At 36.9% G+C, this 21,714-nt stretch overlaps 1 protein-coding gene across 1 annotated transcript in view; it reads right to left on the bottom strand.

Annotated features, from left to right (window-relative positions):
• The window catches only part of LOC107686063 (cadherin-18-like), a 47,564-nt gene extending 28,662 nt beyond the window's left edge, over nt 1-18,902 (bottom strand). Inside the window, exons 1-2 of the mRNA XM_016482902.1 lie at nt 18,794-18,902; nt 12,489-12,971 (exon numbers count right to left, since the gene is read on the bottom strand). Coding sequence (XP_016338388.1) covers nt 12,489-12,719 — 231 coding nt within the window. The 5' untranslated portion in view covers nt 12,720-12,971; nt 18,794-18,902. The remainder of the gene's footprint in view (nt 1-12,488; nt 12,972-18,793) is intronic.
• Between the last annotated feature and the right edge of the window lie 2,812 nt (nt 18,903-21,714).

The raw sequence follows: 21,714 nt of genomic DNA, 5'->3' as shown, positions 1-21,714 counted from the left end.
ATCAAATAAATGCAGGCTTGGTGAGCAGAAGATAATTCTTTAAAAAACATTAAAAATCTTACCGTTCAAAATCTTTTGACTGGTAGTGTATATTAAAATGTTTAATCATTCATTCAAATGAATTAAGCACTTTTAAATAGACTGCAGCAATATTATTTTGCCACACATTATTTTGTTTAGTTTAGAATCGTGATCTCTATTTGAGACAAAAAAACCGTGATTCTCAATGTATCCAGAATCGTGCAGCTCTACTGTGGAATGTCCCAGCTCCTGTCAAAGAATGCTCTTGATTTGTAATTAGCATGCTCTTTAAATAGAACTCACATTACATGTACCAAACGAGCACAAGGATACCCCATGTGCTCGAACGAACTATTTTGTTTTAGAGGAAATGACTGTCGTTCACCCACAATTTCCACATACTAAAAGAGGTCTAAATGTATACCCGTGATATTACTCCTTTTTTTCTCCATTGGAATATAAATCTTTCATGACAAATTTTTTAACTCATGGGTAAAAAGAGCATGGTAGACAGTGAAATTATACACTACACTACGACATTATGAGGCTAAAGCCTGTGGCTCCCAACCAGAACCAAATTGAGTTTCATTTGAAATACACATGCATCACAGGAGTGAAAGGATACCTCCTAATAAACATGGCTTAATCCCAGCACATTCATATTAGTTATGCAATAAAAGATTCTGTAACAGAATATTGCTTTTACTGCCTCAAGGTAAGAATTTTCTGTGATGCCGAATATAAATATCCAAACAAGTATTTAGAATCTGCATAAGGAAATACGCAGTCTACAGCTATTATGCTGATCCTTCAAAGACCTCATATTACTTATTTATTTATTTACGCACTAGCAAAATAAGTTACAGCCCTTGGTCTGTTGACTTTTCTATATGTCTGACTTCTTATTCTATCTTCACTTGCCAATAATCCCAAACGCGGGTACAATGTTATAACATTTTTCACACCAATAAAATCATGTGGTGCAAACATGCAGGAAAAAAAACGATAATAGAGAGGACCCCTGCACCTTTTTTACGACAAAGCAAGGTTATACCAGATTTTAAAATGTCATGTGGAGCACCTCCCCCAAAACTATTCAACATAATTATTCACACATAAACCAAGATGGCTGTAAAGATGCTACAAGACCTTCACAACTAAATGCACTCTTTACTGTCTAGTCATGGTCGTATTGTGAATTGGTGCATGTTGTTTAGAAAAAAAAGCTTGCTTTTGTAATCAGAAACAACTTTTACATTTTTTATTTATTTACTCATTAATTTTTTAAATAATGATTGTGTACACTATACATTTATTCAAAATGTAATGGAAATACAGTATGTGACGTGTAAGTAGCATGGGTATATTTGTAACAATAGCCAACAATATATTGTATGGGTCAAAATGATCAATTTTTCTTTCATGCCAAAAATCATTAGTATATTAAATAAAGATCATGTTCCATGAAGATATTTTGTAAATTTCCTACCGTAAATATATCAACACTTCATTTTTGATTAGTAATATGCATCGCTAGGAACTTAATTTCGACAAATTTGAAGGCGGATTTTCAAATATCTCAGTCAAATTTTGTCCAAATAATAATTACTTTTTACTCATTGGTTAAATCACGTCATTTTAGAGACATTAAAAACCAAGAGAAATTTGAAACCCCAAAAAATGTAAATGATCTAAAAACATTTTCAAAACCTGTCTAAGAACATGTTCAAACTAGATTTTTCCTTTTCTTTAGCATGGACACTCTTGTATGTAATTGACCCATATGTTTACAGAGATGCATCATGAAGGATAGCTTCCGTTCATGTCAGCTTTCAGTGTGTGAAATCTGCTGACACATACTTCATTAGTAACACATATGCTATGCTCATGTAATTACAGCGACACAAACCACAGAACAATATGCATACAAAACAGCAGAAAGCTTCAACTAGGGATGTACAGAAAGCTGGATGTGACCATCACCTGAAACTGAGAAGCACAGCTATTTTCAGGCCACTTATCCAACAATAAATGCTACCATTTCAGTTGCTAATGATCACTAATGTGGCCTTGAAAAAAATGGCAATGTGTCTGATCCCCCCCCAAAAAAAAGCAACAGGAATTGGCAGAGCACGGCCCTTGGTGTGAAAAAAGAAAAAGAAAAAGAAAAAGAAAAACATTACTTGGCATGTTGCTGGGTTGCTATTCAAGCAGCTTTCTTTTTTCCCACTGTGTTCCCATAATTCTTGGCAGCCTGTGTAATCCCACCGCAGTGAGCAATTAGTCAGAATGACGTTCACCTTCCAAACCTTTTCCCCCTGGCTAAGAGGGACATTCACCTTCAGATATATATGGCAGGTGGGCCTGAAACAACACTATTTCTGGGGCCATTGCATTACCCACAAAACTTTGAGTATAAGCCTGTTACAGCTGCAATGCAGCAGGGCACATACAGTATTAAACCATACCAAAAATACACTCTTATCCACACAGCTAAGCCAGAGACCCAAACCAGTGCCACTGTTTAAGGATGCTCATATCCGCCTCTTTCATCCTGCTGTGTATCCTCATGTTCACCTGCTGCATCCAGCAGTATGAAAGATTGAAGAATCCTCCTACATTGTACTTCAAAAAAGAGTGACCTTTTTTTTTTTTTACTTGCCTCAGATATTTATGGAAGCACCATTGAATACATCGGGTTTCCCTAAGAGATGGATAGAGTATTTGAATCATGCATTTATCTATTACTAAAGAACTCCTTAAACCGAGGATAAATTAAGTAAATATTTTTTAGGAAATGCCCTAATGTTGTTAATTGATTCGTTTATTTTCCCCATAGTTATTCACACATAAAACGAGATGATTGTGAAGATCTTACAATACCTTCACAACTAAACCGGCTCTATTTACTATTTGCTTAGTCCTAGTCTTATTGTTAATGATTAGTTAATGTTACTCCTAGAGAGGGGGGGGGGGGTTGTAAGCTTGCTTTTGTAATCTAAAACAACTTTTGCATTAACAAAGTAAAATGGGTAAATAAATAAGTAAGTAAGTAAGTAAGTCAATAAATAAATGTCAATAAATAAATACAAAGTATTTGTTGGGAAATTGTTATTTATATAAAGTTTATTATTATTATTATATAAATTACATAAATTAATGTTATTATTAAAAAGAAGAAGACAAATATATTATTACAATCTTAAAGGTGAAGATATAGAAATTCATAAGAAGGATATGAAATGAAATGTTTAAAATAGGGCATTGTGGTAAAAAAAAAAAAATCAACAAACATGTTTAGAATGCTCACTGGGATTAAAAATGATTTTAAGATTCAACATCCTGTGTGAAAAAAGTCACATAAAACATCAAGAAAGGAAGGTAGCAGATGAGTGGGAGATAGAATGCATTGACTAGTCCAGCAGAAGGTGTGACGCTGTTCCCCTGCACAACATTACCACACAAATGAAAGGCTTTGAGAAACCTGCCAGACAGATATAGACTCAAATCTGAAAGCAGCCAGCCCAGAAAATACAAATGCATCAAATGCGATTAATAGGATTATGAATGAAAGCAAACACTTGAGCACAATGGAAACTCATTAACCATTTGAAACAAATTGGGTGTGTTGCACATCTTGCATGCTAAGCAGTTTGATCCGGCTCGGAATACATTCTCCTATTAAATTATAATGGTGACCACTGAGTGTTTGCACACCTTGTCAAACACATACATACTCACACCCACACTTGTCTACGCTTCATTCAGAGCTCTAAGACATTTTATTATGGTGCAAAAGTGATGCATTTAGATCCATTAGAGCACCTATTATGGGTCAGAAGCCTTTTAATGTATGCATGCTTGGAGGTAACGCTACTGAATCTTGCAGCATGAACATTTCAGTGCTTTAAAGCCACCATGAAATCAAAACTGACAATTCTTATTGATTTATGGGATATTGCAGAGTTTATTATAAATGATTAATCCATGCACGCCATTATTTTCATAAAATTAATGTGCCCTCATAATCTTTAACCAAAATAAACTCCCCTCCCTGTTTCAGAAACAGTCTGAGAAACTGTTTCACTCAGATATGTGTCACAATCAGTGGTGTCCTGAAATAAGGCGAAGTCCTCAATTTTTTTTTTTTTTTTTTTTTTTTTTACACTTACCAGAACTTACACTACCAGAATAAAAATCAATTTTGTATTTTTACATTACCAATAAACAGTTATGTATTTTATTTATGAACTGATGTTCAGCTGTTCCAGATCAACAGTCATCAGAGCTCGGTAAACACTGGTCACAGACGCAGGGTTGTACCTCTAAATTTAACAAGCTGATTGATCACTAAAAAACCCACAGAGCATGTTATCTTGTTACATCATTATATTGCTCATTCAGACTGATTCACGAACGCGCACAAACACAAGAGGTGGGTTTTTATCGCATGAACCAATCATAGCCGATCAGAAACAGTCATATCCAATCATATGGCGATGGAGGCACTGCCTCCTCTCATGTGACTTTACCCCATTCATTCTCAGTTACCCCCCACCAAACTCATGGCACATTTTAGGAGGTCTGTTAAAATTCAATGGGCTGAGGGGAGGCGAGAGAGATGCAGACTCTTGCTGTAACTTTACCTGCTGGTGTCGCTGTTGAACAGTTTTACTTTATAAAAACGAGTGATTTATATGCTTTTATGTCATATTTTGCAATATTTGCATTTTTTTCTAACCCTGTTTTTTTTGAGGAGGCACTGCCTCCCTTGCCTCCTCGGAGGAAAAGCCCCTGTTCACAATAGGGAAGAAAAGGCGATCACAACTTCCATTTCTCGCGAACTTTAAAGTCCACCCAAAAATGAAAACTGTCATTATTTACTCAGCCTCATGTTGTTCCAAACCTGTATGACTTACTTTCTTCTTTGGGAAAAACATAACAAAACAAAAAAAGATATTTAGAAGAATGTTGGTAACCAAAATTTGTTACCAGAATTCTTAAATAAGTACTTTTATGTTCCACAGATGAAGGTAATCATACAAGACTTGAGAGTGAGTACATGACAGAACGTTCATTTTTGGGTGGACTGTGCCTTTAAGAGTGCATGTTAATGTGTGAACATATAAATGAGACTTTGAAGAAACAATGCCCTATATTGTCAAAACAAACCCCTCATTAGAGGCGGCTTGCTTCGACCGACCTCATTCCGACAGTCTTTTTAATATTCATAGTAATGTCTGCATCAAGAATGCACTAACATAACATATACTGAAAACATCTCTTCTCTGCAGACATGACCATAATGCAGGGTTTGCAGTTACAGCTGCCGCAGACCTGAGAGCACAGGTTGCCTTGTGCAGGAGCTTGATAAACTGCCCACACTACAAGAAGGAAAGGACTGATTAAATCACGGCTCAGCCTTCGCCGCTAACCGCAAATTAAAGCCGGCGTGCTGATGGAAAGGTCAATTTTACACTGCACCAAGAGCCCTTCACGTCAGAATAAGGAAGCGTGCATGGGCAGCACTGAGTTTTGGTAATTTGCCATTAGTGAGAAGGAGGTGAGCGGTTTAATGTAATCCTCCATCTTAAAAGCTGCAGTGACAGATATTCATCAGCTGGACAGACTCCGATAGAACTGCAGCGAACTGATCTCTATCTGTCTTCCTCTACTCCAAAGTCTACGCTACTGTAGATCCTCTCTAGTTATCACACGCTCGCACTAATGTGTGCTACCAGTCTGCTGGTAAAGAGATTAACAGAGAAAGAGACCTTCCAGAGCGCCGGCAGCTTGCTAGCGCTCTATTACAAATTTCAAAGCTTAAGCTGTTTGTGTGCGAATGCATCTCTTTCTGGATGTGTGTGTGTGTATGTGCTTTTCCACATGAAAAGGGAGCATATTTACCACAGCAATAATCTACAGTATGAAGAACAAATTGTATCTGCTAGGCAAAAATACACTAAACAAATTTTCTGTTTTGCTGTTTTTTTGGGGTTTTTTTTCAAACTGAAGAAGTGCTCAAGTACGTACGTGCTGGGAACATTTTCTCATCATTCATTTGATATAAAAGAGAAGCGTGAATAAATCAAAGAGAAGCTGAATTGAACCTCATGAGACTGATGTGTCTCTCGCTCAGCCAGAAACTTCGTCTGCTATTGTTTAGATTGTGTAACCAATGGATACCACTGATGTATCACATCTACGACAAGAATCATACAATGAGCATAATGCTACTTGACAAAAGGGGGAAACTAATTTACTAAGAGTTTCTTTTCATTTAGATTTTTTTTCTTTTCTTTTGCAAATCATGATACAGTGTTTTGCTGAAGAGTTCAGTGGTGAAAGATGCATTCCAGTACTTGGTTAGTTAGCTTTAGTTAACAATTATGTTTTGACTTAAAATTTTAAAACATATTTTATATTTAACCCCCTTTTTGAGCCCCCTTGATTGAAAATTTGGTCTGCTGCAGTTAGACAGATGTCACTTTGCATGTTACTATCAACTCCATGGTTATTTTCATAGACTACAATTACAATAACCAATAACGTTACAATTAGTGTGCCTCCTCTATTTTAAAACCCACGAACCGCCACTGCAATCATATGCCACTTTAGTAGGAAAAATTGGCTAAAATTATTAAATGCAATGTGATGAAATACTGATTGAATTGTGAAAAGACAAAAACTATAATTACAACAAAAACCATGCCAACTTATTTAATTATTATTAATTAGAATGAATGAATAAACAAATGTAACAAGGTTTATATCCTTCACCTTGAAAATGAGGCAAAAATATATTGACCTAGTAAAAACATTATGAATTAAATCATTAGGGAACCTTAAAGGGGTCATATGATGTTGCTAAAAAGAACATTATTTTGTGTATTTGGTGTAATGCAACGTGTTTATGCGGTTTAAGGTTAAAAAAACAAATTATTTTCCATATAATTACATTATTGTTTCTCCTCTATGCCCCGCCTTTCTGAAACGCGTCGATTTTTACAAAGCTCATCGTTCTAAAAAAGCGAGGTGTGCTCTGATTGGCCAGCTATCCAGTGCGTTGTGATTGGCCGAATACCTCAAGCGTATGACGGAAATGTTATGCCCCTTAACACACTGTGATTCTGTCTCCCAGCAGGACGAGACAAAACCAATAAAACCCGGTACAAATGAGGCGTTTGTTGCATCCAGTGGGGACATAATTACGGATTATAATGACTTATACTGGCTATTTACGCGTTGCGTTGCTTATCGCGCTGCGTAAACATAAAACCATGCCTGCATTTGTGATCGAAGAAACAACAAGCCTACTCTACACTGCTCAAAACTTGCATTTGAATCATCAGTGGCAAATTATTTAAATATAAAAAACATACTTACAGGCTGTGAGTCAGAAGCCCCAGACTGTCCTTGCAAAGTTGGAATTGCCCAACTTTATAGAAACAGCCTTTGTGGCCCCAGATGCATTGTAGGCTACTGGTTCAGGAAACAGTCCTCATCCTCCATAAAATGCGCAGCACACATCTGAATATTTGGGTTGAACTGTTCTGGAACTGTCTTGTAAATACAACTTAACCACTGATTTCTAGTTGTGTCCTCTTTTGGAAGGCCAAACAAAGTAGTTTCGCTTTCACAACGAAACACACAGCAACTCCACAACATGGCAGCGGCGGCAACAGCAATAATTAAAGTTACGCCTTCTTTTTTTGCGTGAACATTTGGGCGGCATTATGTAAATCTTCCCACATAGTGAAGTAGACATGTTAGAATGAGCCGTTTTAGGTAGGAGTGTTTGACTCTTAACTTTTATAAAGAATATCTCTTTGGATTTGAGACTTTAGTCTTTGCAACTTTACAGATCTTCTTTATGCACCAAGAGCTTGTAACACTTCAAAGAGAAAGGAAAAATTGAAATCGCATCATATGACCCCTTTAAAAATCATACATTATTCATGTGCTTTTTGTATTATACCATAAATTCTTCTAAAATGTGATGACCAAACAGCAAAAAATATCGCTAGTTTACAAAGCTCTGCAGGTGTTGAATTGTTTTTCAGCCAACACATTTCAGGATAATTTCTTTCTAACTAAATATCCTCTCTGTATGCTCCATTTCTAACCCACAAAACTTGGTCCCACTGAAATTTCCCATCTGCTTTTATAAAGTGACATAGTTTATGTTCCTATCACTAGATATTTGAGGACAGGCAGGGTTTTAGTAGAACAGGTCTGTCTGGGCCCCCAAAACCTCTTTTTGTCTGACCACTGAAGTGGAGAGAAGAAAAGATGGTGGTCTGGAGGGACCAGGCAGAAGAAGGTGTGAAAAAAAAGAGTGGAGAGGAGTGTGGGAGGCTACTGAGAGCCTCAACCCATTTCTGTCACTGCAGTTTAAGAAGGCCTGAGAGAAAATATTCAGCTCACTCAAATCTTTTACAGACAGGTCACACCACAGCAGCACAAAATTAAGTGGCACCCATGTGAGCAGAACAAGGGCACTGTTTGGCTTCATGTTTTGCAGTTCAATACAAGTAAGAATGTTGTCACACTGAGTTTCCTTTCTTTTCGATGTTAGTCAAAAGTCTCCCAGACAGGATCTAACCAGGTCTGCTCTGTTCCAACATGAGCTCCATTGAATTGAATCCACTGACTTTTAAAGACTAAGTCTAAAAAGACTACATATAGTGTGACTAGTCTAGTCCAATTCCTGATCTAATGACTTCTATGAGTCAGTTTTTCCACAGAGAATCAAAATTGTTCAGCACAACTGGTGTAGTTCCAGTTCTTCTCAGTGGATCAAAATCATGCAGCTCGACCAGTGTAGTTCAATTACTGAACAAATTATTTGGTTCTTCTCAGTGATTCCATTAGTCCAATTACAGAAAGACTGACACCTATGAGTCAGTTCATTTCAGTGAATCAAAATCATGCAGTGCGGCTGGGGTGGTCAGACTCCTCAAAGACTGACTCTCACCAGTCTGTTCTTGTTAGTGAATCAAAACCAATACAGCACAACCAGTGTAGTGCAATTACAGAACAAATGATTCTAATGAATCAGTTATTCTCTGTGAATCAAAACCATACAGCTCAGACAGTAGTTCAATTACAGAAAGATTGACTGAATGAAAAAAAAAAAAACTCTTATAAGCCAGCTCTTCCGTGTGAATCAAAGTGATAAAGCTCGGCCAGCATAGTCCAATTACATGACAAAACCTCTATTGGATACTGTAGTGAAAACCATATAATGCAACCAGTATTCTAGTCAGAGAAAGAATGACTCCTTTGAGTCAAAATTATACAGCAGGACCATTATATTCAGACTCCTGAACTAATAACTCCTGTAACTCTGTTCTTGTCAGTGAATCAAAATCATACAGCACAACCAGTGTAGACCAAAAAAATTAATCGGTACTTCTAAGGGAATCAAAACCATAGAGCACGACTGATGTAGTAGTACAATTCCCAAAATAATTACTTTTATGAGCCAACTTCTTTTTAGTTAACAAAAATCATACAGCACAACTGGCACAATCAAACTCCCAAAAGAATAAGTCCAATGAGCAAGCTTTTCTCAGTGGATCAAAATCATACAGCTAGACCAGTGTAGTCCAAAAACAGAACAAATTACTCTCGAGTTGAATCTGTTCTCGTCAGTGAATCAAGGGTTGGGTATTGTTTGAATTTTATCGATTCCGATTCCGATTCCTCTTATCGATTCCGATTCATTTCGATTCCCAGTTTCGATTCCAATGTGATTAAATAATGATATCAAACATTTATCCTGTCTCTTTTTTGCAAACCATTTATTGGAGCTGAATACCATGAACAAAAATCAACAGGCTACATTAAAACTCTTTAAGAGCTGTTTGTGTGCAAAATAGAACTACATGATTCTGGATAAATTGATTTTAATTTTTTTTTCCCCAATGGAAGTTATGGTTCTCTCGTGATGATTCTGGAGAAAACACATTAGACAACTAAACAAAATCACATGTAATTTATGAATGAATGATTCAATGACTCACTCAAGATGTAGCCTACTTGTTTCATTACTGGATGAGTCAGCGTTCTTCAACGAATCTCTTGTATGATTCAAAGACAAATACATTTTAACAGCCCCTTTTCGCCACCTACTGGCGTAACAATGTAATCGATAAATCTTAATTTGAAGTGTCAAATTACTTTCAAAAGGTGATTTACTCCATTTTAAGCGCTACCGTACACATCAGAGTTTATATCTGAACTACAAACTTTTATCCCAGTACTTCTGTGATTTAAATATATTTATAACACAGAAATAATGATACTGTGTGGTTGAAAAGACTGTGAAGCTGTTTCATTCATGACAGATGACAGCTGCTCTCTTTAGGTCAATGGCAGTGCGAACGCAGATTTAAATGTTCAAATCACTGGTGTGATCGTACGCCGCACGAACGAACCAAGTGATCACAACATTGATCGCACACGTCAAAGTTTGAGGAATGAAACAGACGAATCATTGTAATTTAGGAATAGAATCATGTTGGTGTTTGAATCGTGTTCGCGATCTTTAACGATCTATTAAATTGAAGTGCTCATCCGATTCTGGAATCGGAATCGATTTTCGATTCCCAACCCTAATCATACAGCACAACCAGTGTAGTCCAATTACATAACAAATTACTCTAATGAATCGGTATGTAGCATTTGGACCAATCAGACACACAACTATTTGTTATATTTAACAAATAATATCAAACGCCCCCTCACCTAACCAAAGGGCCAACTAAGAGGGTCTATGGACCCTTCCCCCGAAATGCAACTAACACCTTAAAAGGGCAGAACAGGTTAAAGGAATGTGGGCAGAGCAACTCTCCCTCCATGTCTCCTAAGGAAAGACAGATAATGCCCATAAAAATGGACTCTGATGTAGTCTAATTCCCAAAAGAATGACTTTTATGAGCCAGTTCTTTTTAGTGAACAAAAATCATAACAGCACAACTGGTGCAGTCAAACTCCCAAAAGAATAACTCCAGTGAGCCACCTTTTCTCAGTGGATCAAAATCAGACAGCTAGACCAGTGTAGTCCAAATACAGAACAAATGACTCTCGAGTTGAATCTGTTTTTGTCAGTGAATCAAAACCATATAGTGCAACCAGCAGTCTAACTACGGAAAAAAAGACTCCTATGAATCAGTTCTTCTCAGTGAATCAAAATCATACAGTGTAACCAGTGTGATCAGACTCCCAAACAAATGATTCTTAGGAACCATCAAAATCATGCAGCCTGACTGGATTAATTGGATTCTTGAATGAATGACTCATATGAACGAATAGGCCTAACTTGTATCCTTGACTAATTTTAACTTTCAGCTTAAGATAAATATTTCATATTTTGCCAGTAGTATTTTGAATGAAAATAAGTAGTATTATTCTATGAAATACATTACCACATTTTGTTTCTTTAATATTGTTGTACTAGCTAAGGCCAATTACTGAACTGTATTAATGTTATCACTAAAATAATGTAAATTTAACAGTTGTAAATTTACCTGTTATTGACATTACAATTGGGAAATACAATTTATTTTTATTTCTTAAAAGTACTAAAATAATCACAAATGGAACCGTTATACAACTGGAATAATTTCTCATGCCTAGCACACATGAACACACATGTATTTACACTCAAGTGGGCAGATCTGAAGCAAACCTGACCAATGGTGCTGAGGAAACATGGCACACACACTTGGCTCAGTTCCTGAGGGATGTAGGTACAGACAATTGATGGCTGCTCAGCCATTTCTTCATAAACTCTGTTATCTTCATGTTAACCTTCACCTCACTGAGCCAATGTCAAAAGCTGTCAGTGTCACCCTGTATTATTCCAACCCATGAAACTGCGGTTTCATCTGAGCCGACAGAGCTGGCCAGTCTTCACAGAACCGAATGGGCAAAATAATTGATTGTACTGCTGTTGACGTTTATAAGCCGCAGAGTGATCTCTGGAATTTTTCCAGAGTCCCAAAATATAAGGTACTCCATATGATCATCATATGAATGTGTTGAAATAAACAGAAGCAAAAAAGGGCCTCGGGATCCTTGTGTTTGTCTGTAGCTGACAGTCAAAATAATTACACTCTTTTTAGCAGGATGGATGTAACGGGTCAGCCTTTAATTTGCAAGCCAAATCAATTTTCTGACAAAAACATGCTGTTCGGAGAAACATGGATATTTTTTCTGATTAGTCACCTGCACTATTTACTCGCTTCCAAGAAAATATGATTACAAGAACACAGTGACATCGCACATTTTAATTACAATCCAAAAACGTGATGCACAGCCATTGTCTCTGGTTAAAACAGCACTCTTTGGAGAAACTATTCGCTCAACAAACCATACAAAACACAACAGCTCAGTTTGTTTCAGATAATCACCTGATTCCCACACCTGCACACAGATCGAAACAAAAAAAGGGCTCTTACCTTCCCCACATACTGGGCATCCGGCCCAATGTGCTCTTCCAAAACGAAGAACTGATTCCAGATCCAGCCTCGCTTGGGGCGGTAATGCGAGTCCTTGTCGCTGTCGGGCAGTTTGGTCTGGTTGTGGGTGAATGTGGGGCTGGGCGGTGAAGGGGTCCCATAGCTCCTCTGGAGCACACACAGGCACAGCAGCAGAGGGGACAGACAGGCAGGGCTGCTGGCTGCTCTCATGTTAAAGAGTCGGAACGTTTGAACTCCCGCTCTCGCTCACCCAGAGGTCTCTCTCTTGTGGTGGGCGGCTCTAGACGCCAATCGGACCAGTTCGCAGGGCTTGGCTGATGGCCATGGTTTAAAATCCTGTTGTCGCTGAGACCCGTCGGGCGGCACTCACATCGTGGGCCAAGAGCGAGACGTGTTGATTCGTTGGGGAGCCGGCATCCACTGGAGACTCACTGGAGGCAATGGCAGATATCCACGAAACATCTGTGTGAAAGAAAGAGGACAAACTGTACTTTCATGGGGGCGAAATGAAACGCAGCCAGCGATTACATTTTAATTCCACTGAAAATTTGGGATTAGCTGCTGCCCGTGAAGATCTAAGATATGAAAATTGGCCTAAAAGCCCATCGCGATCTTGCTGTTTGCCGTTCGGTGAAACATCTAATACATTTTTGATGGAACAGCTGTTCTAGTATAATAGCAAGTATCATGTCTGCTGGTGCAAGGGACGTGTAATGAGAGCTCCAGCATGGTGAGTCAATTCAATTGGCTGAACGGCATTCCGGGATCAATGCATGTCCCTGGTTACCTCGGCAAAGAAGCTGATAGCTCTCCACTCCTCTGCCTCCCTGTCAATTCAGATTTGTCACTTGTTGAGGAGAAGCTTCCTCATACTCTTCATTCCTCGACGGCATGAGGGTTACTGACATGGACAAGTGAAATACCTAGTGCTTTAGGGTTAGTCTTCCTCAAACCTAATAGAAATTGCGATGTCGGAATACTAAAAAAAGCAGAGAACAAATAAACAAACGACAGTGGAAACGCTGCAGGGTGGGCATTTCCTGTCACCTTAGCTACATCTGAACACTTCCTTTCCAAGACATGTTTAAAACAGTCACAGTAATGCTGAAGCCATGTCCCATAGGTCTAACATTACACGATTGGAATAAATATTTCATGGGGCCACACAAACTGACAGTGAGATATCTGAGAGACTCACTTTTGTTTGTAAGGGAAGATGGACTGTGTGGCATGTGAATGCAACTTTAATCTCTCAAGAACCTCACACTGTTTTTTGTTTGTTTGGTTTTTTATTTATTTATTTTTTTTTTTACGAAATTTTGCATAGAGTGTATTTGAAGGCAATATTCAGCATTTCAAGAGCTGCATTTGTTATGTGTATTCATTAGTGCACATAGGTCGATAATACAGTAGCCGAAATAGAATCCGTTGGAATTAATGAATGAATCTAAAACACTGCGATATGAGTCTGAATGCATTTCATTAAAAGTGCTTGTTGTTATATAATCTTAATGAAAGAGCCACTGATATACTAAATGACGAGGGAATAATTTTAGACCACTAACACAATAGAAAAGGCTTTCTAACTATTATTCTCTTCTCTACTATTGTTCTAGCTTGACTACAAGAGAATAAAAAACAGTTAGGTTAGGTTTAACAGTCAGCTAGGTTCTTCAAGACTGAAGAGGGAGTCAATGCATTGGTTTACAGAGCAAAACATCAGTTTCCATCAAAAGCAATTGCTGCAAACTTTACTGTTTCGCTAACTGTATTGTTATACAAACCAGAAAAAGAGTCTGGTTAGATTTACTTTATAATGCATCATGACATGTTACTGTGGAAACTGTGGTGCATATCAGAAAACAATTTCACAAATGCCATGACATGTTGAATACTTATTTCTAAGAGCAAAATATTTCAAACAATTTTCATTGTCTGTCTTATTCATGCATGGCACACAAAAGTCTTTTTCAGTCGCTTTCTTTGTCTTGCTGGCAACAGATGGCCTACTCTTGAGCTATTTATGAATATTACTTTATGAAAATTAATGAACTTAATTTTGAGACTGGGTAAAGAAGAAGAATTGAGAATTTAAGTGAGAAGCTATTCTTTCAGCCTACAATAGCATATGCCAGTTCAACTTATGATATAACATGAAAGATGAAAAAAAAAAAAATACTGAATGAGTGTGCATACAGATGGGTGAATGAATGGGGAGAACAAGAAAACCACATTCCACAGTGTTTTAGTATCCGAAATTCAATGACCAGGCCACTATTCTGACTATTTAACTCACTAGCTATAGTTCATAAACCAAGTAAAGGGATGATTAAATAACCATGGTATTAATAAAATCTCTTTGATTGTGAAACTTTTTAAGTTTGAAATATTACTTTTTGCTCTCTATAAGCATCAGTGTACTGGTGCTATGAACCCAGAAACCACTGTACTAATCTGAAGTGGAAGTAATGGGCACTGATGACAATGCCGCAATAAATTCAATAAACAAGAAGTTAATACTGAGTAACTTAGATTTCAGACACAATTGCCAGTTACTTTATCCGTTTTTGTTCCGCAAAAGAAAATAGACAACAATCGATTGTTGCAGTTTTCTGAGCAATACACAGCAGTGATATTTCATTCTCCAATGAATCGATTGAGTAAATGATTCAAAGACTCACTTATTTAATTCCCGAATGAATCAATGTTTTTGAACAAATCAGTTAGAGAATGCTTTAATGACTCACTCATAAAGACAGGCAATTGTTCATTTACTGTATGTACTGTACTGTTAGGCCAATGTTTCGAGGCCAAAAAGACTCACTTATTTCATTACTGAATGAATAAGTGTTTCTAAACAAATTGGTTAAAGAATCACTCACTTTTAAAGATCGTTTTTGAATGAGTCATTTAAGTAATTTCAAAGGCTAACTCACCTTTTGTTCCTGAATAAATCAGTGTTTTTGAACAAATCAGTTAAATAATTTATAAATCACTCATAAAGACTTGTTAATTTATGAGGGAATCATGAGTTTTTTTTTTTTTTTTTTTAATGAATTGATTGAGTGGATGATTCAGAATCAATGACAAGTAAGTCAAACACAGTCACTTGCCACCTACTGGTGTAACAATGTAACTTGCAAAAAGAGTACTTGGAAAAATCCCACTTAAAGACTGTCAAATTTGAGAACTGGAGCTATAACCATTAAAAAATATAAAATAATAAAATCAAATAAAAATACACCATCAAAGTTGCTCACATTAAAAACAGTTCAGACTTTGCATTTTGACATAAATGATTATGATAAGCACATGACTCAAAATAAACATCTCTAAATACAGCATCTCACATCAGTGAATCTGGATTCATCTGTGTGATGAAACGTAACTAATGTGAACCTGCCTGACTGAACTCACCAGGCTTGATGCAACTCTGAGCACCAGTCTGATGAGAATTACCAGACTATTGGCCTCAGGCCACTGGACAGTGAGTTCGTCACAATGGAGTAGATTGTATTTTGAGAATATTTTCGACAAGAAATCTCAGCATGCTTGACACCTTGTAACTTGAATAGAGGGAGCAGGAGGGTAAATATTATATTGGACACTACTGTCTCAAAATGAAGTAGAAAAACTCAATGTACGAGTCCCAGTTTCATCAATGTATGCTAATTACACAAATTAATTTCTAATTATGTAAATTAGTTTTTTTAATGCATTTTGTATTCCTTAAAAATAACCATGTTAGCCTATTGTGCAACTAAAAACAAACATATTTTAAAAGGGAAAAATATATATAAATGTGATAGCTTTTTACTGGCTGAATATGAAAGAAAAAGAGCAAAAAAATACTTTTTTTTCAGATTATGCTGAATAAAAGCAGAAGCCTGAGTCTAGTTCCGAGAGGAAATGAATATGCTACTGTAGCTTCTCATTCAGAATAATGTCTATCTGCTCAATCAGAAACGCAATTTATTTACGGAGTCTTGCTGAAGATTTTTCAAGAGGAGGAGGGAGGGCAAAGCCTCTACTCGCTCTTTCTCGCTCACTCGCTCTTTCAAGCTTATTGTGTTGCCTTGAATAGAAATTGCTTTTTGAGTGCATTTTGACTAATACTGGGCGACAGCTCCGTTTCTTTCATGCTGTTCCAATGGTTTATGTTAAAACAGACAGTTGTCAAAGTTTTCAATCGCTGAACCCTTATCTTCACAATTTGCCATCCAAAATGCATCTGTCCACGATGTTAGACGTCCAGACCAATTTTCCAAATGCGACCAGTTTTATATAATAAAATAAAATAAAATAAATTTGTGGATTTGTGCAGAATAAAGAAAGAATCAACTCATTAGTTAAGTGAATTGAGCACAGATTCAAGAATAAGCATCTTAAGCAAGAGAAAAGAGTGTTACACATGTAAATAAAACACAGTTCCATCGACACCTGAAACCACAGCAGGCCAGGAGGCAGCAATATCTCACGTGCCCTTGTTCTGCACTTCAAGAGCAAAAGGGTCTCGACTGATTCACGCAGGTTTCTCGAGGTCTTCAAAACAAATTTGTAATACTGATTAGAATCCAGTGCAGCTAATTAGGATGCTAATTGGAATGGAGTGAGGCTCGGATGGAACAGTGGCTGAGAGGCGTCTTTTCACAATGACATTTTTCCATGTTTGTTCCTGTCGGCTCTCTACCCCACTCATTGCTTGAATTAATCTTTTTATGCATGCAAAAAGAAACATTAGTGATGGAATATTCATGTAAATTGAATCTAGGAGTCATTCTGTATTGTGAGCTAATGTTTAAGGAATATTTCCAGTGTTCAGTGCAAGTTAAACTCAATCGCAAAAAAAAAAGCAAAAATTCGGGTCACAATGAGGAACTTACAATGGAAATCAATAGTTAAATATTAAAATACTCAATGCTAGTCAACACTATACATTATATTAGAGTGATGTTCACTTACTAACGTTTGTCTGTGTAAAGTTATATCCAAATTCACAATTTTACTGCCATGGCGACATAATGTCTAAAACCCTAAAATGATCATAAAAATTAGAACAATTTTACAGCTTAATAATTCACAAGTTTTGGGCGCTTTTATGAAATTATAAGTTTCACATTTCCAAAATTGGCCCCATTCACCCCCTAATAAGTGCCCCACAGAAACAGTTTTTTCACTTTTCTTTAAGAAAACAAGGCACATGTCGAAATTGTTTTTTTGGTACCACTGAAAATTCTACCACAAGTGCTGTCGATTGAGCTTAAATTGACTAAACCCAGAACATTCCTTCAATGTTAAAGTCGGCTCATGCATCAGAGACAACCTTCGAGACACGAAGCAGTAAAATTTCCCCAGTGCAGTTGATTCAGCCAACTTTATTCAATTTAATATTTTTTCCCTCTACTTCTCATGTCTTATTCACTTCACAGCACAAAATTGCAGATCTTTTTATAGAACTGTAGTGGTTTTGTAACCTCAAAGCTCTCCCTACCGTTTGCACTCAATCCAGTGGCATGAGGAGAAGGTGATGCTGAGACTGATTGCCTGCTACAGGATTAGAAATATCGGGGGAGGGACTCCAGGGATCCGTTGATGTGCGTTTGTCACCTTGGCATGTCCACTGCATGGAGGCAATAGCTCAAGCACAACACAACTTCCCCATGCATCAAATACAGGCTGGTCTAATCACTTAATCATTGTCAGACAGCCCTCAGTCTCTGATTGTTAGGCATTCTCAATTTACTCTGAATGCATGAATGCTTTCCTAAGAATGATGAAGGATGCATATACACACATATACATACATTACACACACATGTATATCATATATATATATATATATATATATATCTTTTATAAATAACAAATTTCAAGCATTTTCGCATGTGAAAGAATATAAGTTAAAAGAAGAAGAAAGAAAGCTTGCAGTTCATTTTTCTCAAGGCAATCAATAAGCACTAAATAATCAGCAACAAGGGCTTTCAACAGCTGCACTTGCTGTGCTGTTTGTTCATTGGAAAGTGAGACAGAGCTTTGAAGAATCGCATGCGGCCACAATAAAGTGCTGGAGTAAGGAAAGAGGCACAGATCAATGGACAGACACTGCCTTCCTTCCCTCATCCTGCTTCTCTGTTTCGTCTACGACCACATTTACACTAGACCAACTCTCAGACTGTCTCTGAATGCTGCCTCACCACAAGCCAGACAAACAGAGGCAGCACTCAAGCTTCAATCAGCAGATGAGTAAAGAGAAAAAAACTAAAAAAACAGAGTGTGCCTCTTACCTTCTCAGTCTTTCCTTAAAAGATGACAATTCTTTGGAATACGATGGAGGGCTCCCAATGTTCCTCTACATTTTTTAAGTCACACAGAGAGTATGTGTGCAGCAGCTCAATCCAGTCCAGAACAGAACCGCTAGAGCTCCCAAATCTGCCAGCCTGCTGCAGCTCAGGAGGCGCGTTCTGATTGGCCGGCTACACACGCTGTCATATCCACACACACAGAGAAAGTCAGCTCTGCTTTTTTCCCTCTCACATTTTCTATCTGTTCGCTCGCTCGCTCTCTTTCTCTCGTTTTACATCTCTGACTCTACCTCGCTCATTTTATCTTTTAGTCTCTTTCTCTCTCCCCTTCCATCTGCAGCCAGGAGAGGCACACATGTTCTCAACGGTGAGCAGTGCAGGCAGTGTTTGGTTTAAGGCAATAATGTGGCTCCAGAAGGAAACCTAATTAATAATATAGAGGGAGTGTGGGGGAAGCAAGAAGGACGTGAAGCCTGTGTATGCGGATCCCCTCAAGACTGAAGGCCATTTTTTCTTTTTTTTCTTTTCCAGAAGGAAGGCTACTCTGTCAGCTTATAACATAACAGAGGGCATTAGGAACAGGGCGGTAGCTCTGTGGAAAGGTAAAATGAAAATGTGATAAAACAAAGGCCTTGAGGGAAAAGAAGGAGCTTTATGTACCGCAACTTCGAGTCATCAAACTCTCAGCTTGCTCTCGGAGGCCATCCATCATTTACCTCCAGGTCTCCCCCTTTCCTTTCAGCCTCAGCACAGGTTGATGATTTATCTTTTCGACTCCATTTATTTATTTACATTCCCTCCACCCCTTTCTCGGCTCCGTTGGTGTCCTTGCAGGTGGGCTTGAGAATGGCTTATGTAAAATGATACTGCACTAAGATTATGATGTTAAATGCTGTCATAAAAATATGCAATAAAATATATCATATATAAAAATAAAATAATATATTGATGCCAATTTTTAAATGATAAAAATCACAATTGTACAAAGTACACAAATATAATATAATATAATATAATATAATATAATATAATATAATATAATATAATATAATATAATATAATATAATGCACATTTTTCTCCTTTATCTGAGCAGCTTTGCAGTCTGGTTATAAAATACTTTTTTTTTTTTGTTTTTGCAAAAACAGAACTATTATACTGAAGCACCAGCTAAGCATGACATAGCTAAAGCTGTATCAAAATTATAAAACAATTAATGACCAGGTGTCAAGTTAATGCTACGATAAACAGATTTGCAAGATCATTTAGCAAAAAAGTACTGAAATCGAATGGCTTGTTGCTTAGGAAACACAACTCTGTTAGGCTATTGACTTTTGTAAGTGTTATAAAGTAATAATGAAACAAAACACATCACCTTGACTGTACAACAGCTGATTAACTATTAGAAACATTACTGATGCTGTTTGTGAAGCCATGCTTAAGACAGCAAATGGGAGTTTGGATATTGAATAGACCAGATCATTGCTTAGCAAATTGTGGGAAAAAATAGATTATGCACTTGGATGAATCTTATGTCAAATTCTTAGGTGGAGCTTAAGCATGCAGTGAGTGTCAAGAGTGGTGATACATGACCACATTCACTCAAAGATTTGAAATAGATTCCCATTTTCTTCTTTCCTTTTTTCATTATTCATTCCTCTTTTCTTGCTATCATTATGATAATACCATGTAATCATTGCCTTAATCGTGTTCAATTATTTATGCTTGAATACATGTTATTAACTAACTGGAGGATTTCTGCCATATGGACATCACCTCTGACAAATGATTTTTAACTGCAATGTAGAAACATTCATCTCCTCTAAAGCTGCTTTAAAACAATATGTATTGTGAAAAGTGCTATACAAATAAACATGAACTAAATTGAAGTGAAGTGAATACAAATTTATATTCACAGAAACCAAATGTTGAGACGTAATTCATATGAAAAGTATTTAAGTCTTTTTTTAATATTTACGAATTTCAGTTGTAAAACAATTGACAAAAGCAAAACGACAAAGCTGAATTCCCATTTGTGTAAACTTTAGCTAAATAATGCAGACAATATAAATTCAAAGTAAATGTGAAGTTTTATCATTAAAATTAATTGAAAAATGACTTTTAAAACTAATTAAACACAATTCATAAGTTTTAAACAGTGCAGTTTGGTAAATGGTAAAGAAATCACATTTTAATTGGCATGAATTAATCAAATTTACTTAATATAATTATATTTAAATAAATCTAATTTAAAACATTTGTGTAGAAAATTATTTCCCAGCCATTTAATTTTTGGGGTGAGAAAGAAAACAAAGACCAATATATCCAAAAACACAACATTTTATGCTGAAAGGATCCTTGAACCAAAAAATAAACTTAAACTTGCGGTGAACCCTATGGTTTAGAAAAAAGAGGACTAGTGAAAAAGTAAAGGACTGAATTTTCACAACTGAGATACCTGTTGACTGGATTTGAGAGCAAAGACGCCTGCAAGAGGATTATGATCTTCAAAATATAGCATCTGAATTCACTGTGCAAATGGCACCAAGCGCAGGCTACATTCCAACGAGAAAGGCTCTGATTTTACGCTTCTGCTTACATAATATGATATAAACATCTGCCCTACTGTCCTTCTCTAAAAATGCTGAAGATTATTCCAGTTCCAATGCCAACAACCAGATAGAGACAGATAGAGAGAGAGAGAGAGAGAGAGAGAGAGAGAGAGAGAGAGAGAGAGCGCGAGAGAGATAGAGATAGAGAGAGATGTTTTTCAATGAATATGACATACAACATGAAAACAACTTACTGCTAACAAAGGTATATCTTTTGTCATGAAGGTTCGGGTGGCTCCTCATTTTCAAGACTGATGGACTGCCTCTTTTTCCATTATTCTTGAAAAAATTAT

This window comes from Sinocyclocheilus anshuiensis, unplaced genomic scaffold, assembly GCF_001515605.1.
Source record: "Sinocyclocheilus anshuiensis isolate Anshui unplaced genomic scaffold, SAMN03320099.WGS_v1.1 scaffold930, whole genome shotgun sequence".
Lineage (NCBI taxonomy): Eukaryota > Metazoa > Chordata > Actinopteri > Cypriniformes > Cyprinidae > Sinocyclocheilus > Sinocyclocheilus anshuiensis.
Note: the sequence above shows the minus strand (reverse complement) of the source record. Positions and strands in the feature narration are given on the sequence as shown.